The sequence below is a fragment of the Oncorhynchus keta genome, chromosome 10 (assembly GCF_023373465.1).
Source record: "Oncorhynchus keta strain PuntledgeMale-10-30-2019 chromosome 10, Oket_V2, whole genome shotgun sequence".
Taxonomy (NCBI): Eukaryota; Metazoa; Chordata; class Actinopteri; order Salmoniformes; family Salmonidae; genus Oncorhynchus; species Oncorhynchus keta.
Genome location: NC_068430.1, coordinates 13,253,320 through 13,274,965, shown reverse-complemented (window position 1 = coordinate 13,274,965; position 21,646 = coordinate 13,253,320). Strand labels below are relative to the sequence as shown.

At 42.9% G+C, this 21,646-nt stretch overlaps 1 protein-coding gene across 1 annotated transcript in view; it reads left to right on the top strand.

Moving 5' to 3' along the window:
• Positions 1–21,646, top strand: part of LOC118389616 (neuron navigator 1-like) — a 145,046-nt gene that overhangs the window by 45,345 nt on the left and 78,055 nt on the right. The window contains exon 4 of the mRNA XM_052526526.1: positions 9,528–9,669. Coding sequence (XP_052382486.1) covers positions 9,528–9,669 — 142 coding nt within the window. The remainder of the gene's footprint in view (positions 1–9,527; positions 9,670–21,646) is intronic.

The window sequence follows — 21,646 nt, the reverse complement described above, 5'->3', positions numbered from 1 at the left end:
CATAGTGCATGTCATGTTTGCCTAAGTACAGTGTAATTACTAGGTGTTACACAGGATGTAGCTAGTTACAATGAAGTGTACCTTGAGGGGTACTTACTTGTTATTAATGTGTACTCAAACAATACATTACTCACCCTTTCAACCTGGCCTTTAAAGCTTCTGGAAGTTTCACTTCATTTCTGTACCTTATTTTTACCAGCTGAACTAAGTTAACCCAGATGGTACACTTTAAAATTAAGTGTTACAGAATGTTCTTTCTGCGTGTTTTGAGAAACACATGTCCCATCTTTGGCCGTTGTAAGAATGATCCATCCTCAAAACACTCATAACTCCATGTTCCAATGCTATCAGGAACCGGACCCGGGATGTTAGCTCTCCAGGAACACAGTAGAGCCTTGGAATATGCTGTGGAGCAGTAAGGATTTAGCCCCAGGAACACAGTAGAGCCTTGGAATATGCTGTGAAGCAGTAAGGATTTAGCTCTCCAGGAACACAGTAGAGCCTTGGAATAGGCTGTGGAGCAGTAAGGATTTAGCTCTCCAGGAACACAGTAGAGCCTTGGAATAGGCTGTGGAGCAGTAAGGATTTAGCTCTCCGGGAACACAGTAGAGCCTTGGAATAGGCTGTGGAGCAGTAAGGTTTAGCTCTCCAGGAACACAGTAGAGCCTTGGAATATGCTGTGAAGCAGTAAGGAATTAGCTCTCCAGGAACACAGTAGAGCCTTGGAGTAGGCTGTGGAGCAGTAAGGATTTAGCTCTCCAGGAACACAGTAGAGCCTTGGAATAGGCTGTGGAGCAGTAAGGATTTAGCTCTCCGGGAACACAGTAGAGCCTTGGAATAGGCTGTGGAGCAGTAAGGTTTAGCTCTCCAGGAACACAGTAGAGCCTTGGAATATGCTGTGGAGCAGTAAGGATTTAGCTCTCCAGGAACACAGTAGAGCCTTGGAATAGGCTGTGGAGCAGTAAGGTTTAGCTCTCCAGGAACACAGTAGAGCCTTGGAATATGCTGTGGAGCAGTAAGGATTTAGCTCTCCAGGAACACAGTAGAGCCTTGGAATAGGCTGTGGAGCAGTAAGGTTTAGCTCTCCAGGAACACAGTAGAGCCTTGGAATAGGCTGTGGAGCAGTAAGGATTTAGCTCTCCAGGAACACAGTAGAGCCTTGGAATAGGCTGTGGAGCAGTAAGGATTTAGCTCCAGTAACACAATGGGTGTATTTATTGTAGCCTATTAATGTAGTGGTCTAAGTGAACATTAGCTGCTTCTCTGTGTTCTCATGCCTATTAAAGAAAGGTTCAATAAATGTTTAAAAAAACATATATACATATATTCTCATCTCTCCTCCCTGGTGGTCCTCTGACTGAAGGTCAAGTAGGGAGGATACTCAGTCAAGCTGTCTTCCTGGAAGACAGACAGGCAGACAGTGAGGTGGTGTCCCTTACCGCTCCAGTGTTCCAGCTTAGCAGGAGGGGGAGCAGAGAGAACTAAACTTAGCCCGGAGAGAGTATATAAAGAGCTTATAGTCGGTTATATTGATTAGATTTATATCCTCTGAATATTTTAAGCTATGTAATGTTGCCATATATGGCCTACAGCAAGTCAAGGCACCCCCTAACTTCCAGATTCATTCTGTACAATTATTTATCTGGACATTTGATGTGTATATGTGCCATGTTATGTCATATCCATGTTAACCCTAGAGGGCAATATTCAAGGGTTATTGACCGATTAGTTTATTCAAGTAGTTATAATGATGGTGTTGATGATATGATGTGTGTTTACATGTGGCAGTTTTGGGAACAGCTGTTAGCCATCAAGAGAGGGAGAGTAGGGGGGTCACTTTTTAGCCTCTTACTTGGGGGTGTTTCCCAACTGGTTCGCAGTCCTTACTGTATGGGGAATAGGAGGTTGCTGCAATACAGATTTGAATGGAGCGTTGAGCCTTCCTTGAGGCTTCATGACGTTACGTGATTATTTTTCTTCTAAATGCTTTTTTATGTCAGAATTGCGGGAAAATGAGCGGACGTGTGCTAATTGGGAAAGTGCAGCCAATGCGGCAGCGGACTGCGCCCGGTGCGAAAAGGACAATACATTTTACTTCGGGTCCAAGGTAGGCACTAAGCGATTATGATTATAACAATACAGAAAGAACAGCGTGTAACACCATCAGACGATGTACTGTAGCCCTGTAAATTATTCTCAATACTGTGAATGCATGGAATTTGAAAGGTGTGTGTATGACTCAAGAGTTGACCAATGAACTTTTTAGAATGTATCCATTGCAGCTTGCTAACCTGACGAAATGATGGGAATTTAGTATCCATTGTAGCTTGCTAACCTGACGAAATTATGGGAATTAGGCTGGCAACTGTTGAAAAACAAACAAAAGCATTGAAAAGAGACTTTGAAAATGTTTTTTTTTCTAATTGAAAATTATGTGAATGTTGTTATGTTATTGAATCAATCAACTGAAATGCATAGTTGCAGTTTAAAAGAAAGAAAACACTCATCAGTTTATTTTATCTATCCACGGCAGCTTTCCCATGGGACATTTCGAATTTTGATATTTTTTTACCTACTAATGTCATAGAGTTTGATGAAAATTACTACCTTATAGGCTATATAAATACTGACATTTAAAAAAAAGGATATATCTGTATATAGGCTACCTGCTGGGTCAATTGTTGAAATGGATCTAGAGCAAGTGACTCAGAGGCAGACAGTCAACATTCTTCTTATTAAGCAAAGCTCTATACTTTGGCAAGTAAGCACTGAGGTCTTGTTAGATGGAGAGTTGGCACTTGTTTTTCACAAGCAATTATGGGATTGGTTAAAAGAACACCCTCCATGGTGGAATTGTGGCAACAGTACCACAGCTACAGTATCTGGGTAATGGAAGATTCATTGCGCGTTCAGCCACAGGTATGCGCTCCCAGGAGTCATGAACTGTGTTTTGCCTGGCTGTACTGTCTGCTGTCCTTCTTTCAGTCCTTCTTTCAGGCCAAATACATACAGTGCATTCAGAATGTGTTCACACCCCTTTATTTTTTGCACATTTTGTTGTGTTACAAAGTGGGAATAAAATGGATTCAATTATCATTTTTGTCAACAATCTTCACAAAATACTCTAAAACTCTGTCAAAGTGGAAGAAAAATTCTAACATTTGTCAAAAATAAATGAAGCACTGATGTAATTAGAGAAGTATTCAACCCCCTGAGTCAATACATTTTAGAATCACCTTTGGCAGTGATTACAACAGTGACTCTTTCTGGGTAAGTCTCTAAGAGCTTTGCACACCTGGATTGTACAATATTTGCACAATGTTCTTTTAGAAATGCTTCAAGATCTGTCAAATTGGTTGTTGACCATTGCTAGACAACAATTTTCAGATCTTGCCATAGATTTTCAAGCAGATTTAAGTCCAAACTGTAACTCTGCCTCTCAGGAACATTTACTGTCTTCATGGTAAGCAACTCCAGTGAAGATTTGGCCTCATGTTTTAGGTGAATTTGGCCTTACTGAAAGGTACATTTGTCTCCCAGTGTCTGGTGGAAGCAGACTAATCCAGGTTTTAGGTGCTTAGCTCCATTACATGTATTTTTTATCCTGAAAAACTCCCCAGTCCTTTTTATTCAGGACAAAAAGTGAATTGCTTTGCCACATTATTTGAGGTATTTCTTTTGTGTTTTATTGCAAACAGGAAGCAAGTTTTGGAATATTTCTATTCTTTACAGGCTTCCTTCTTTTCACTCTGCCAATTAGGATAGTATTGTGGAGTAACTACAATGTTGTTGCTCCGTCCTCCGTTTTCTCCCGATCACAGCCATTATACTCTGTAACTGTTTAAAGTCACCATTGGCTTCATGGTGAAATCCCTGAGTGGTTTCCTTCCTCTCTGGCAACTGAGTTAAGAAGGAGGCCTGTATATCTTTGTTGTGAATAAGTGTATTGATACACCATCCTAAGTGTAATGAATAACTTCACCATGCTTTAAGGTATTTAATGTCTGCTTTACCCATCTACCAGTAGGTGTCCTTTGCAAGGCATTGGAAAATGTTGTGGTTAAATCTTTGTTTGAAATTCACTGCTCGACTGAGGGACCTTTTAGATAGTTGTATGTGTGGGGTACAGAGATGAGGTACTCATTAAAAAATCATTCCACACAGAATGAGTAGATGCAACTTATTACGTGACTTGTTAAGCACATTTTTTCTGAACTAATTTAGTCTTGGCATAACAAAGGGGTTGAATACTTATTGACTTATTGAATCGTTTTTTATAAATTGTATTATTAATTAATAAACAAATTTCCACTTTGACATTATGAGGTATTGTGTGTAGGCCACTGACAAAAAATCTAAATATTATCCATTTAAAATTATTGAAATAACACAACAAAATCTGGAAAAGGCAAGGAGTGTGAATACTTTCATAAGGTCCTGTATTGGAGGTGCACTTGATTTAGCTTGGAGTTTGCACTTTTGGAGTGTTCCTATTGTTTCTATATATTGGACAATCTAAATCAAATGCAGCTAAAGTATTGGGGATTATATGTTTCAAGGACTTGACCATTAATGGTTTACGCACCTTTTACTCGTGATATCTATCGGGTCAGGCGATCCACATGTTACCACACACATCAATAGTGGGACTCTCCAATAGTGTGGTGCAGCGACAGTGGCTATAAACCTGTTCAATGTATCCCTGTGTACAGTGGGGCAGAAAAGTATTTAGTCAGCCACCAATTGTGCAAGTTATCCCACTTAAAAAGATGAGAGAGGCCTGTAATTTTCATCATAGGTACACTTCAACTATGACAGACAAAATGAGGAAAAAAATCCAGAAAATCACATTGTAGGATTTTTAATGAATTTATTTGCAAATTGTGGTGGAAAATAAGTATTTTGTCACCTACAAACAAGCACAGACCTGTAACTTCTTCTTTAAGAGGCTCCTCTGTCCTCCACTCGTTACCTGTATTAATGGCACCTGTTTGAACTTGTTATCAGTATAAAAGACACCTGTCTACAACCTCAAACAGTCACACTCCAAACTCCACTATGGCCAAGACCAAAGAGCTGTCAAAGGACACCTGAAACAGAATTGTAGACCGGCACCAGGCTGGGAAGACTGAATCTGCAATAGGTAAGCAGCTTGGTTTGAAGAAATCAACTGTGGGAGCAAATATTAGGAAATGGAAGACATACAAGACCACTGATAATCTCCCTCGATCTGGGGCTCCACGCAAGATCCCACCCCATGGGGTAAAAATGATCACAAGAACGGTGAGCAAAAATCCAAGAATCACATGGGGGGACCTAGTGAATGACCTGCAGAGAGCTGGGACCAAAGTAACAAAGCCTACCATCAGTAACACACTAAGCCGCCAGGGACTCAAATCCTGCAGTGCCAGACGTGTCCCCCTGCTTAAGCCAGTACATGTCCAGGCCCTTCTGAAGTTTGCTAGAGAGCACTTGGATGATCCAGAAGAAGATTGGGAGAATGTCATATGGTCAGATGAAACCAAAATATAACTTTTTGGTAAAAAATCAACTCGTCGTGTTTGGAGGACAAAGAGTGCTGAGTTGCATCCAAAGAATACCATACCTACTGTGAAGCATGGGGGTGAAAACATCATGCTTTGGGGCTGTTTTTCTGCAAAGGGACCAGGACGACTGATCCGTGTGAAAGGAAAGAATGAATGGGGCCATGTATCGTGAGATTTTGAGTGAAAACCTCCTTCCATCAGCAAGGGCATTGAAGATGAAACGTGGCTGGGTCTTTCAGCATGACAATGATCCCAAACGCACCGCCCGGGCAACGCAGGAGTGGCTTCGTAAGAAGCATTTCAAGGTCCTGGAGTGGCCTAGCCAGTATCCAGATCTCAACCCCATAGAAAATCTTTGGAGGGAGTTGAATGTCCGTGTTGCCCAGCAACAGCCCCAAAACATCACTGCTCGAGAGGAGATCTGCATGGAGGAATGGGCCAAAATACCAGCAACAGTGTGTGAAAACCTTGTGAAGACTTACAGAAAACGTTTGACCTCTGTCATTGCCAACTAAGGGTATATAACAAAGTATTGAGATCAACTTTTGACCAAATACTTATTTTCCACCATAATTTGCAAATAAATTCATTAAAAATCCTACAATGTGATTTTCTGGATTTTTTTTCTCATTTTCTCTGTCATAGTTGAAGTGAACCTATGATGGAAATTACAGGCCTCTCATCTTTTTAACTGGGAGAACTTGCACAATTGGTGACTGACTAAATACTTTTTTTGCCCCACTGTATGTGTGTGGAGGAAGTTCTATGTTGTTTTATTAGGTGTGATGCCTGGGTGCTTATCCAAATGGACCACTTATTAGCTTTGCAGGAATGACATCAAAGTCTTATGGTAGTGTTGATCTTTCTCTGTATGAGAATGCTAGTGTTTTGTTTATGTAGTCACAGCTATATGAATATGGTTGACATAAATCATTATAGCGCAAAATGTCACACATTTCTCTGCATGATTGTTGATGTTTTCAATTTATTATGATTGATTGAATCAAGTGAAATCATTGTTAGGTTTTGTATCCCTACAGTATGCAGAAAGTTGTGTTTTAGCAGTCAGATCATCTGCTAGTCTAGTCATGAACATCCAGTGCATTACACAATGACAAGCTTTTGGTAACCAAGAAGAGTCCTCTTGTTGCACACAGCTGGTCCCAGTTTGTGCCCCGCTAGGGAGGAGGGGAGAATGTAGATCATATTGTCCCCCTCCCTCCTTCACCCACCACACGACCCCTCCCTCAATCTTTCAAACCAAAACATTTTCTCAACAACAGAATTCAAATACTAGCACTAACGCATGAATCAGCCGGTAAGCTTGGAGCAGTGCCACGGACAACAAAAAGCTCATTTCCACCCCAATGTATGAAGTATGTACAGCAAGTGGTTATGTTCCTCCCACCCATCCTTGTCTGAGTTTTAACTCTGTAACGTAAGCTCCAAAGTAGACACATGTTGCAATATCAACAGACTACAGGCTATACAGTGTTGCAGACCCTCCCAGACTCTCCTGGATTTGCCACCCCCTTGGGGAGATACTGGACACGCCAGGGTCATTCCTTTGTAACAAACTACTGGCCATAAACTACTACATAAGGTGTGACTTTTCAAATATAAAAGTCTGGGGTGAGTACCTGTGGATCTCTGTTAATCAGTTCAATAATGCCAGAACACTGAATGACTTGCCTTAAAGAACAGGCTCTCCCTCAAAAGGTGATCTTTATCAAGTAACAAACATGCTGGTTTAACCAGTGTGTATGAGGATAATATTTTCAAATCACAATGTAGAAGATGGAACCTTTCCTTGGACATCAACTCATCACACATTTAGGCCAAGTTGTAGTATTACTGTGAGCTGAGATCCACGCTGTTCAGCCTAGTCCCCCTGTGATGAATCCTTGCTGGTCTGTGGTTGTTCCAAGACGGCTGTTTATAGCATTGCTGCTTAGAGTGGTGACAAATGCGGCTCACCTCAGTCCTCTGTAGAAAGTTTATAGACCAAGAAGTACATTTCAACCATTGCACATCACAAAACTCTGCATAGCATTCAATATATAAACACCCAATCTTGACATCTTCAATATCTATTTTCTGCAAGCCAGCTAGACATAAAGCTAACAGATCAGACGGATGCAATATTCCTACTATTTTTGAAAGGATATTAAAAGGATATTTAGAGGTTTGGAAAGGATATTAACTCATAATTGCCACTCATTTCTGTGGGCTATCTTTAATGAGATGGTTGTGTATGACAACCACCTATGGAGAACACTGCAGTGCAGCAATGCAGATCAGGCTTAGAACTCTTAGCTCCACAACCGCCAATTAAAACATCACTCAACACCCTGTCTCTGTGTTGGCCAACAGTTCTGTGTGTCTGTTTTATATGTCTACCTGATGAAGGATGGGAAGGAAATAAAACCCCTAGTTTATAAACTTCTTTTTAGATTCATGTATCCACTTAAGGTGATTGGTGCTTCTGAGAAATGCAAGATTAATTTAAGGGACTTTATACAATTTTGTGACCGACACCAACATATACTTTTTGTCCTGTACATTTATGGTAGTAGTTCCCTTCAGTGTGCAAAATTATATACTGAAGTGTTCCAGTGACTGGTAGATTCTAAGTTTTACCCAATGCCCTTTTTGGGGGGACTAATTTCTCCGTAGACATGTGATTAAGTCCAATTGCCTCCTCTGCTTCAGACTTTCTACAGGCCGTTTTTTTCTACCAGTGTATTCTACATATGCAATTCCATGTTCCATCACCCTGCTAATTGCAGAGTAGGAACCCACAAAGAGCCATTTCAACTCAGCCGGGGCAGGAAAGCACAGACGGAGAACAGAAGTCAGGAATAACTCAGGTTTCTAAGGGTCTTATTACAGTATCTACCTTTTGCTATCTGACACGTTTGTGAGAGAACATAACAGTTACATACATCTAAGAGGTACTTAACATTACAGCACTCTTGAGATGTTTCTATTGAAACAATAAAGGCATACAAAGCTCGCTTTAGAACCCGGGTCTCCATTTAAAAAGTCTGTTTTGTCCTGTTCTGAGCCTTACATGACAATAATTGTTTCGACTACATTCTCCACCCGTTCTCACATTCAGTTACATTCAATGACCTGTATTTTCAGTGTGAAATTCAATTACCTGTATTTTCAGAATGTGAAATTCAAATTCACTCATATTCAGATTTATTCAGGGATCCATTTGGTCCAAGTATTAGTTGCTGTCTTGTGAGCGAGCAACAGATTTTTTGGTTACAGTACCACACTGTAACTGCTCATCTGTGTGTCCACCTCCCTCCCTCCTCTCACGTATGGGCCTCTCCAGCATCATCTGTCCCAGGACAGGCCAGGTCAGGCAGGCGGGTGGCGGGATGACAGCCCAGACCCACAGGCAGCTGTCACTGGGATTTCCACTTCTTCTCTAACTCCCCTGTTCTATCGCTCCTTGGAGCACGCCATCCCTGAGCTACTTGTCAACCCACCGCCTCCCTTGGCCTCGCCCAGTCAACTTGATTTAACATAAACGTCCCGTGCTGAGGAAACTTCAGTCAAAGTGCCACTCATGGAGCTGTAGTTTGTCACTGAGAGGATAAAGAGTTCCTAGTTGTGTTAGAATCAAAGCAGCTGTGTGGTGTAACCTAGGCATCCCTCTCTGATCGAACAGCTTGTAGCTGGCCGTTACCATGGTATCCCTTCAGGAGGACAGATGGACAGTCAAAGCTGTTGCCAATTTAGACCTACCTTTGTCTTATCCTTTAATAACCTCCTCTTTAACTACGAAGTATTGGGTTAAATGTGGAAGACACATTTCAGTAGAATGCTTTCAGTTTTACAACTGGCTAGGTATCCCCCTTTCCTTTACTGTTAGATAGCTTTATAACTGTTTATACACAGTAACTATATATTCCCTTCTAAACAGTATCATGCTTTATTATAACCTTTGACCCCTTCTCTTTTCAGCTGGGAAGAGAGCAGCTCCATCAGCAGTGGGCTCAGTGATGGCTCTGTAGATAACCTCAGCTCCGAGGAGTTCAACGCCAGCTCCTCCCTCAACTCTCTGCCCACCACACCCCTCGGATCCAGACGCAATTCCTCTGTCATGGTGAGTGAAGGGTACATTCAACCACAACAGCCTTAGCGATGTTCCACTGCCTGCACACACACAGATCTTACTGGAGAAGCTGTAAGCAGATACCCTGTGATGGCAGAGCAGTATACCTGGTATTTGACAGGACCTGAAACCATATTCCAGCAGATAAAAGGAACATCTTTATCAGTGTGAGTTATGGAAGAACACCATTTTTCCTCTATAAGTTTAGGTCAGTATTTCATGACTGACAGTGAATCTATTTCCCTGTCTACCTGCTTTGTTTGACAAACTACTGTATGCACATGCACACACACACTGTCTCACTGCTGTAACTGGGAACAGATGAGAGCAGTCTACCTTGTGAGGGCAGTGTATGACTCTTGCTAAGTTATTTATATAAGATTACAATTACCTAAGTTCTTGGTCCTCATAGTTCAGGTTTGTATTTCATGATTTACATTGCACCCATTGCCTGTCTCTTTGTCCCCCTGCCTGCCTGTCTCCCTGCCTGCCTGTCCCCCTGCCTGCCTGTCTCCCTGCCTGCCTGTCCCCCTGCCTGCCTGTCTCCCTGCCTGCCTGTCTCCCTGCCTGCCTGTCTCCCTGCCTGCCTGTGGGTATGATTCACCCTCTGCAGAAGCGTGTCAAATCTGTCATTTGGGTCCCAAAGAAACAGTTCACACAGCCAACAACACAATGTCAATCAATCAGACATGGATGAAGATGATGACGTCATCAATCAGACATGGATAAAGATGATGATGTCATTGTGCAGCACTTGTTTTCCCCATTATCCAGTCACTGGAAATCAATGTGATATTTTACATTTCATTTACCGTAATTGCTGGACTATTAAGCGCACCTGAATATAAACCGCACCAACTGAATTATTAAAAAATATATATTTTGTACATAAATAAGCCGCACATGTCTATAAGCCGCAGGTGCCTACCGGTACATTGACACAAATGAACTTTACACAGCCTTTAAACGAAACACGGCTTGTAACAAAAATTAAAACAGTAGCCTACCAAGAAAGTCATTGGTCACTATCTTCCTCCTCCTGTGCACTGAAACCACTGAAGTCATCTCCTTCGGTGTCGGAGTTGAATAGCCTCAGAATTGCTTCATCCGATGTTGGATCGTTTTCATTGTCGCTCTCGTCACTTTCATCCGGAGGCAAATACCCCGCTGAGCTCATGCTGCCCCTTCAACACGCAGCAGTCCAGCCTTTCGAAACCCGTTAATGATAGTGGATTTTTTGATAATGCTCCACGCTGTCAGGACCCACTGGCAGACTTGACCATAAGTTGCTCTTCGCATGTGGCCCGTTTTAGTGAAGGATTTCTCCCCACTTGTCATCCAAGCCTCCCACTGAACACGGAGCGCCACCTTAAATGCACGATTTACACTGATGTCGAGTGGCTGCAAATACTTTGGGCCATCTGCTTTTCTTCCCTCTGAAAGCTTTTGTTGTCTTTATGCACTGAGTCAGTTCCTCACGCTGCTGTTTCAAACGTCTTATCATCGACTCATTAAGGCAACAGCCAGATTTATCGCCTTCAACTTGAAAGCTGCATCATATGCATTTCTCCGTGTCTTTGCCATGATGAGGGTGACAAAATGACTACCGTAATCAGAATGATGGGAAGTTTGAGCGCGCTCAATTTACGTCACATTATGTGATGGTGCTCAGTTTTTTTGGCGGCATGAATCTTGTGAAAGCGGGAAAAATCCATAAATTAGCCGCGTCATTGTATAAACCGAGAGGTTCAAAGTGTGGGAATAAAGTAGCGGTTTATAGTCCAGAAATTACGGTAACACTGCAAAATCATTCATCCAATTTAGTCTGTGGACATCTACATTGGATTGAAAGTCAATTTGTTTGAAAGGTGACACTTTTAGTAGGTGATCTCTCAGGTGGAAAAACTGTCACTGATATCGCTTCATACGGCTCTTCTGATAGCCCTTTAGTGACCCCTTCGCTTATCCTTACAACACAAATGATCACGTCAACTTTCAGGAATCAATTATGTTTTGAGAATTCAGATGTTCTTCTGTGTCAGTGTGGCGTGGTAAGTACAGTGGTTCTCTTTATTTTAAATTTGTATTTTATTTCACCTTTATTTAACCAGGTAGGCTAGTTGAGAACAAGTTTCTCATTTAAAACGGCGACCTGGCAAAGATAAACGCGTAGCAATTCGACACATTCAACAACACAGAGTTACACATGGAATAAACAAACATACAGTCAATAACAAAAAAGGGAAAAAATAGTCTATATACAGTGTGTGCAAGGGAGGTAAGGCAAGAAATAGAACATAGTGCTGAAATAATTACTATTTAGCAATGAAACACTGGAGTGATAGATGTGCAGAAAATGAATGTGCGAGTAGAGATACTGGGGTTTATCTAGCGTGTCCTGTGTTGCATATAATCGATGCAACGCTGGGGGATGATTTAACAAAAGCGCATTTGTGAAAAAACACAATTGTTGCATGACTGTAACTCACCATGAAAACACAAATGCCTTTCTTAAAATCAATACACAGAAGTATATATATATTTTTAAACCTGCATATTTAGATAAAAGAAATCCAGGTTAGCAGGCAATATTAACCAGGTGAAATTGTGTCACTTCTCTTGCGTTCTTTGGACGCAGAGTCAGGGTAAATGCAACATTTTTGGCAGCCTGGCTCATTGCGAACTAATTTGCCAGCATGTTACTTAATTATGACATAACATTGAAGGTTGAACAATGTAACAAGCATATTTAGACTTAGGGGTGCCACCCGTTAGATAAAATACAGAACTGTTCCGTATTTCACTGAAATAATAAACATTTTGTTTTTGAAATGATAGTTTCCGGATTCGACCATATTAATGACCAAAGTCTCGTATTTCTTTGTGTTATTATGTTATAATTAAGTCTATGATTTGATATTTGATAGAGCAGTCTGACTCAGCGATGGTAGGCAGCAGCAGGCTCGTAAGCATTCATTCAAACAGCACTTTCGTGCATTTTGCCAGCAGCTCTTCGCAAGCACAGCGCTGTTTATGACTTCAAGCCTATCAGCCTAATGGCTGGTGTAACCGATGTGAAATGGCTAGCTAGTTAGCGGGGTGTGCGCTAATAGCGTTTCAAATGACACTCGCTCTGAGACTTGGAGTAGTTATTCCCCTTGCTCTGCAAGGGCCGCGGCTTTTGTGGAGCGATGGGTAACGCTGGTTCGAGTGTGGCTGTTGTCGATGTGTTCCTGGTTCGAGCCCAGATTGTAACGGCGTTCTTCGTTTGTCAAAAGAGAGTCGGACCGAAATGCAGCGTGGTGGTTACTCATGTCTTTAATGAAGAGATCGCGATACATGAAATAACTTGTACAAAAACAACAAACGGAACGTGAAACCTAATACAGCCTATCTGGTGAACACTACACAGAGACCGGAACAATCACCCACAAAATACAAAGCGAAACCCAGGCTACCTAAATACGGTTCCCAATCAGAGACAACGAGAATCACCTGACTCTGATTGAGAACCGCCTCAGGCAGCCAACCTATGCTACACCCCTACTCAGCCGCAATCCCAATACCTACAAAACCCCCAATACGAAACACAACATACACCCATGTCACACCCTGGCCTAACCAAATACAGTGCCTTGCGAAAGGATTTGGCCCCCTTGAATTTTGCGACCTTTTGCCACATTTCAGGCTTCAAACATAAAGATATAAAACTGTATTTTTTTGTGAAGAATCAACAACAAATGGGACACAATCATGAAGTGGAACGACATTTATTGGATATTTCAAACAAAACAAAAACTGAAAAATTGGGCGTGCAAAATTATTCAGCCCCTTTACTTTCAGTGCAGCAAACTCTCTCCAGAAGTTCAGTGAGGATCTCTGAATGATCCAATGTTGACCTAAATGACTAATGATGATAAATACAATCCACCTGTGTGTAATCAAGTCTTCGTATAAATGCACCTGCACTGTGATAGTCTCAGAGGTCCGTTAAAAGCGCAGAGAGCATCATGAAGAACAAGGAACACACCAGGCAGGTCCGAGATACTGTTGTGAAGAAGTTTAAAGCCGGATTTGGATACAAAAAGATTTCCCAAGCTTTAAACATCCCAAGGAGCACTGTGCAAGCGATAATATTGAAATGGAAGGAGTATCAGACCACTGCAAATCTACCAAGACCTTGCCGTCCCTCTAAACTTTCAGCTCATACAAGGAGAAGACTGATCAGAGATGCAGCCAAGAGGCCCATGATCACTCTGGATGAACTGCAGAGATCTACAGCTGAGGTGGGAGACTCTGTCCATGGGACAACAATCAGTTGTATATTGCACAAATCTGGCCTTTATGGAAGAGTGGCAAGAAGAAAGCCATTTCTTAAAGATATCCATAAAAAGTGTCATTTAAAGTTTGCCACAAGCCACCTGGGAGACACACCAAACATGTGGAAGAAGGTGCTCTGGTCAGATGAAACCAAAATTGAACTTTTTGGCAACAATGCAAAACGTTATATTTGGCGTAAAAGCAACACCCTGAACACACCATCCCCACTGTCAAACATGGTGGTGGCAGCATCATGGTTTGGGCCTGCTTTTCTTCAGCAGGGACAGGGAAGATGGTTAAAATTGATGGGAAGATGAAGATGGATGGAGCCAAATACAGGACCATTCTGGAAGAAAACCTGATGGAGTCTGCAAAAGACCTGAGACTGGGACGGAGATTTGTCTTCCAAAAGACAATGATCCAAAACATAAAGCAAAATCTACAATGGAATGGTTCAAAAATAAACATATCCAGGTGTTAGAATGGCCAAGTCAAAGTCCAGACCTGAATCCAATTGAGAATCTGTGGAAAGAACTGAAAACTGCTGTTCACAAATACTCTCCATCCAACCTCACTGAGCTCGAGCTGTTTTGCAAGGAGGAATGGGAAAACATTTCAGTCTCTCAATGTGCAAAACTGATAGAGACATACCCCAAGCGACTTACAGCTGTAATCGCAGCAAAAGGTGGCGCTACAAAGTATTAACTTAAGGGGGCTGAATAATTTTGCACACCCAATTTTTCAGTTTTTGATTTGTTAAAAAAGTTTGAAATATCCAATAAATGTCGTTCCACTTCATGATTGTGTCCCACTTGTTGTTGATTCTTCACAAAAAAATACAGTTTTATATCTTTATGTTTGAAGCCTGAAATGTGGCAAAAGGTTGCAAACTTCAAGGGGGCCGAATACTTTCGCAAGGCACTGTATATAACGAAAACACAAAACACAATGACCAAGGCGTGACACATATCGTCTGAGATCCCCAAGGATTGGAAAGCTGCCGCAGTCATCCCCTCTTCAAAGGGGAGACACCCTGGACCCAAACTGCTATAGACCTATATCCATCCTGCCCTGCCTATCTAAGGTCTTCGAAAGCCAAGTCAACAAACAGGTCACTGACCATCTCGAATCCCACCGTACCTTCTCCGCTGTGCAATCTGGTTTCCGAGCCGGTCACGGGTGCACCTCAGCCACACTCAAGGTACTAAATGATATCATAACCGCCATCGATAAAAGACAGTACTGTGCAGCCGTCTTCATCGACCTCGCCAAGGCTTTCGACTCTGTCAATCACCAAATTCTTATCGGCAGACTCAACAGCCTCGGTTTTTCGGATGACTGCCTTGCCTGGTTCACCAATTACTTTGCAGACAGAGTTCAGTGTGTCAAATCGGAGGGCATGCTGTCCGGTCCTCTGGCAGTCTCTATGGGGGTGCCACAGGGTTCACTACTCTTTTCTCTGTATATATCAATGATGTTGCTCTTGCTGCGGGCGATTCCCTGATCCACCTCTACGCAGACGACACCATTCTATATACTTTCGTCATTGGACACTGTGCTATCCAACCTCCAAACGAGCTTCAATGCCATACAGCACTCCTTCCGTGGCCTCCAACTGCTCCTAAACGCGAGTAAAACCAAATGCATGCTTTTCAACCGATCGCTGCCTGCACCCGCATGCCCGACTAGCATCACCACCCTGGATGGTTCCAACCTTGAATATGTGGACATCTATAAGTACCTAGGTGTCTGGCTAGACTGCAAACTCTCCTTCCAGACTCACATCAAACATCTCCAATCAAAAATCAAATCCAGAGTCGGCTTTCTATTCCGCAACAAAGCCTCCTTCACTCACGCTGCCAAGCTTACCCTAGTAAAACTGACTATCCTACCGATCCTCGACTTCGGCGATGTCATCTACAAAATGGCTTCCAACACTCTACTCAGCAAACTGTGCAGTCTATCACAGTGCCATCCGTTTTGTCACTAAAGCACCTTATACCACCCACCACTGCGACTTGTATGCTCTAGTCGGCTGGCCCTCACTACATATTCGTTGGCTCCAGGTCATCTACAAGTCCATGCTAGGTAAAGCTCCGCCTTATCTCAGTTCACTGGTCACGATGGCAACACCCATCCGTAGCACGCGCTCCAGCAGGTGTATCTCACTGATCATCCCTAAAGCCAACACCTCATTTGGCCGCCTTCGTTCCAGTACTCTGCTGCCTGTGACTGGAACGAATTGCAAAAATCGCTGAAGTTGGAGACTTTATCTCCTCACCAACTTCAAACATCAGCTATCCGAGCAGCTAACCGATCGCTGCAGCTGTACATAGTCTATTGGTAAATAGCTCACCCTTTTTCACCTACCTCATTCCCATACTGTTTTTATACTGTTTTTATTTATTTACTTTTCTGCTCTTTGCACACCAATATCTCTACCTGTACATGCCCATCTGATCATTTATCACCAGTGTTAATCTGCAAAATTGTATTATTCGCCTACCTCCTCATGCCTTTTGCACACATTGTATATAGACTGCCCATTTTTTTCTACTGTGTTATTGACTTGCTAAATTGTTTACTCCATGTGTAACTCTGTGTTGTCTGTTCACACTGCTATGCTTTATCTTGGCCAGGTCGCAGTTGCAAATGAGAACTTGTTCTCAACTAGCCTACCTGGTTAAATAAAGGTGAAATAAAATAAAATAAATAAAATAGGGGTGAGGAGAGGGACGGAAGCAATACTGTTACAATACTGAAGTGGCTATAAGAACATCCAATAGTCAAAGGTACTGTATATGAAATACAAATGGTATAGAGAGAAATAGTCCTACAAATACTATATTAACTACAACCTAAAATCTTTTACCTTGGAATATAAGTCTCATGTTTACAGGAACCACCAACTTTCATATTTTCTCATGTTCTGAGCAAGGAACGCAAACGTTAGCTTTTCTACATGGCACATATTGCACTTTTACTTCTCCAACACTTTGTTTTTGCATTATTTAAACCAAATTGAACATGTTTCATTATTTATTTGAGGCTAAATGGATGTTTATTGATTTATTATATTAAGTTAAAATAAGTGTTCATTCAGTATTGTTGTAATTGTCATTATTACAAATAAATAAATAAAACAATTGGCCGATTAATGGGTATCGGCATTTTTTGGTACTCCAATAATCGATATCGGTATCGGTGTTGAAAAATCCTAATCGGTCGACCTCTAGTTGGAGGCCACGGAAGGAGAGTTATATGGCATTGAAGCTTGTCTGGAGGTTAATTAAACACAGTGTCCAACAAAGGGCCAGAAGTATACAGAATGGTATTGTCTGCGTAGAGGTGGATCAGAGAATCCCCAGAAGCAAGAGCGACATCATTGAAGTTTACAGAGAAAAGAGTCGGCCCGATAATTGAACCCTGTGGCAGAGACAGCCAGAGGTCTGTACAACAGGCCCTCCGATTTGACACACTGAACTCTGTTTGAGAAGTAGTGGTTGAACCAGGTGAGGCAGTCATTCGAGAAACCAAGCCTGTTTAGTCTGCCGATAAGAATATGGTGATTGACAGAGTCGAAAGCCTTGGCCAGGTCTATGAATACAACTGCACTGTATTGTCTCTTATTGATGGAGGTTATGATACCGTTCAGGACCTTGAGCGTGGCTGAGGTGCACCCATGACCAGCTTGGAAACCAGATTGCAATTATCTTGGAAACCAATTATCTTGGATTTATCGGTGGTGACAGTGTATCCTAGCCTCAGTGTAGTGGGTAGCTGGGAGGATGTGCTTTTATTCTCCATGGACTTCTTTATTCTCCCAGAACCTTTTGGAGTTTGTGCTGCAGGATGCAAATTTCTGTTTGTAAAAGCTAGCCTTCACATTCCTAACTGCCTGTGTATATTGGTTCCTATTGGTTGCATATCGCGGGGGCTATTCGATGCTAATGCAGTACGCCACAGGATGTTTTTGTGCTGGTCAATCAAATCAAATCAAATGTATTTATATAGCCCTTCGTACATCAGCTGATATCTCAAAGTGCTGTGCAGAAACCCAGTCCTAAAACCGCAAGCAATGCAGGTGTAGAAGCATGGTGGCTAGCAAAATTCACAAGAAAGGCCAAAACCTATGATGAAACCTAGAGAAGAACCAGGCTATGAGGGGTGGCCAGGCCTCTTCTGGCTGTGCCAGGTGGAGATGATGTTCATAAATGACCAGCATGGTCAAATAATAATAATCACAGTAGTTGTCGAGGGTCCAGCAAGTCAGCACCTCAGGAGTAAATGTCAGTTGGCTTTTCATAGCCGATCATTAAGAGTATCTCTACCACTCCTGCTGTCTCTAGAGAGTTGAAAACAGCAGGTCTGGGACAGGTAGAACGTCCGGTGAAGAGGTCAGGGTTCCATAGCCGAAGGCAGAACAGTTGAATGGCAGTCAAGGCTGGAGTGAACCAAGGGCTATATCTGTTCCTGGATCAATTTTTTGGGAAACGTGCATGCTTATTTAAGATTGTGAGCAATACACTTTTAAAGAATAACCAGGCATCTTCTACTGACGGAATGAGGTCATAATCCTTTCAGGATAACCGGGCCAGGTCGATTAGAAAGTCCTGCTCACTGAAGTGTTTTAGGGAGCATTTGACAGTGATTAGGGGTGGTCATTTGACCTCAGACTCATTACGGACACAAGCAATGAGGCAGTGATCGCTGAGATCCTGGTTGAAGACAGCAGAGGTGTATTTGGAGGGCCGGTTAGTTAGGATGATATCTATGAGGGTGCCTGTGTTTACGGATTTGGGGTTGTACCTGGTAGGTTCATTGATCATTTGTGTGAGATTGAGGGCATTAAGCTTAGATTGTAGGAAGGCCGGGGTGTTAAGCATGTCCCAGTTTAGGTCACCTAACAGCACAAGCTCTGAAGATAGATGGGGGGCAATCAATTCACATATGGTGTATGTGGCACAGCTGGGGGCAGAATGTGGTCTACAGCAGGGGGCAATGGAGAGAGACTTGTTTCTGGAAAGGTGGGTTTTTAAAAGTAGAAGCTCAAATTGTTTGGGCACAGACCTGGATAGTAAGACTTAACTCTGTAGGCTATCTCTGCAGTAGATTGCAACTCCGCACCCTGTGGCAGTTCTATCTCGTCGGAAAATGTTATAGTTAGGGATGGAAATTTCAGGGTTTTTGGTGGCCTTCCTAAGCCAGGATTCAGACACGGCTAGGACATCCGGGTTGGCAGAGTGTGCTAAAGCAGTGAATAAAACAAACTTAGGGAGTAGGCTTCTAATGTTAACATGCATGAAACCAAGGCTTTTACTGTTACAAATGTCAACAAATGAGAGCGCCTGGGGAATGGGAGTGGAGCTAGGCACTGCAGGGCCTGGCTTAACCTCTACATCACCAGAGGAGCAGAGGGGGAGTAGGATAAGGGTACGGCTAAAGGATATAAAAACTGGTCATCGAGGTCGTTCGGAACAGAGAGTAAAAGGAGCAGGTTTCTGGGCACGGTAGAATGGATTCAAGGCATAATGCACAGACAAAGGTCTGGTAGGATGTGAATACAGTGGAGGTAAACCCTGGCATTGATTGACGATGAGAAAGGTTTTGTCTCTAAAGACATCAATTAAACCAGGTGAGGTCACCACATGTGTGGGAGGCGGGACAAGAGGGTTAGCTGAGGCATATTGAGCAGGGCTGGAGGCTCCACTGTGAAATAAGACAATAATCACTAACCAAAACAGCAATGAACAAGGCATATTGACATTGGGGAGAGGCAGGTCTTTGTCCACAGGTGAAAAATGCTTTGCAGGCATCTTGTCACTGGTGTTACTGTGGCAACACTGCTTCTTCCTGCTGTCCTTGTCCTCATCCCAGAGAGAAGAGAGTGATGAATCATGGGGATTAGTATAGCTGACTGAGCCATCTGTGACTATATCACATTAAGTAGGTGTGCTGCCAAGGTCTACTGTGCCCAATTTTTTTATCCAGCCCCCCAATTCACAACAGGATAACCCATTAGATACGGTATGGTGCTCTCAAAGCAGCGACATAGTACCTACAATCAATTGGTCATATTTCGGCATAATAGCCAAGTACAGTATTTCCGTATTTCCGTCTTATCGCTTGGTATAATGTTGTAGCGACTTGGTCACATACATATGGTTAGCAGATGTTAATGCGACTGTAGCGAAATGCTTGTGCTTCTAGTTCCGTCTGTGCAGTAATATCACAACTACCTTATACACACAAGTGTAAAGGAATGAATAAGAATATGTACATATAAATATATGGATGATGGCCGTGCAGCATAGGCAAGATGCAGTAGATGATACAGAGTACAGTATATACATATGAGATAAGTAATGTAGGGTATGTAAACATTATAAAGTTCCATTGTTAAAAGTGACTAGTGAGGGCCTCCCGGGTGGCGCAGTGGTTAAGGGTGCTGTACTGCAGCGCCAGCTGTACCACCAGAGACTCTGGGTTTGCGCCCAGGCTCTGTCGTAACAGGGCCGCAACCGGGAGGTCCGTGGGGCGACGCACAATTGGCCTAGCGTTGCCCGGGTTAGGGAGGGCTTGGCCGGTAGGTATATCCTTGTCTCATTGCTCACCAGCGACTCCTGTGGTGGGACGGGCGCAGTGCGCGCTAACCAAGGTTGCCAGGTGCAATGTGTTTCCTCCGACACATTGGTGCAGCTGGCTTTCCGGGTTGGATGCGAAGCAGTGCAGCTTGGTTGGGTTGTGTATCAGAGGATGCGTGACTTTCAACCTTCGTCTCTCCCGAGCCTGTACGGGAGTTGTAGCGATGAGACAAGATACTGTGAAATTGGGGAGAAAAAAGGGGTAAAAAAAATATACAAAAAATAAAAAGTGACTACATTTATAACATCCAATGTTTAATTATTAAAGTGGTTGTAGATTTGAGTCAGTATGATGGCTGTTTAACAGTCTGATGGCCTTGAGATAGAAGCTGTATTTCAGTCTCTCAGTCCCCGCTTTGATGCACCTGTACTGACCTTGTCTTCTGGATGACAGTGGGGTGGCTCAGGTGGTTGTTGTCCTTGATGAGCTTTTTGACCTTCCTGTGACATCGGGTGGTGTAGGTGTCCTGGAGAGCAGGTAGTTTGCCCCCAGTAATGTGTTGTGCTGACCTCACTACCCTCTGGAGAGCCTTATGGTTGTTGGCGGAGCAGTTGCCGTACCAGGCGGTGATACAGCCAACAGGATGCTCTCAATTGTGCATCTGTAAAAGTGTGTTTTCGGTGACAAGCCACATTTCTTCAGCCTCCTGAGGTTGCTCCTTCTTCACCATGCTGTGGGTGGACCATTTCAGTTTGTCTGTGATGTGTACGCCGAGGAACTTAAAACTTTACACCTTCTCCACTACTGTCCCGTGGATGTGGATAGGGAGGTGTTGTTTTCTGAAGTCCACAATCATCTCTTTTGTTTTGTTGACGTTGAGTGTGAGGTTATTTTCCTGACACCACAGTCCGAGGGCCCTCACCTTCTCCCTGTAGGATGTTTCATCATTGTTGGTAATCAAGCCTACCACTGTAGTGTCGTCTGCAAACTTGATGATTGAGTTGGAGGCGTGCATGGCCACGCGGTCATGGGTGAACAGGGAGTACAAGAGAGGGCTGAGAAC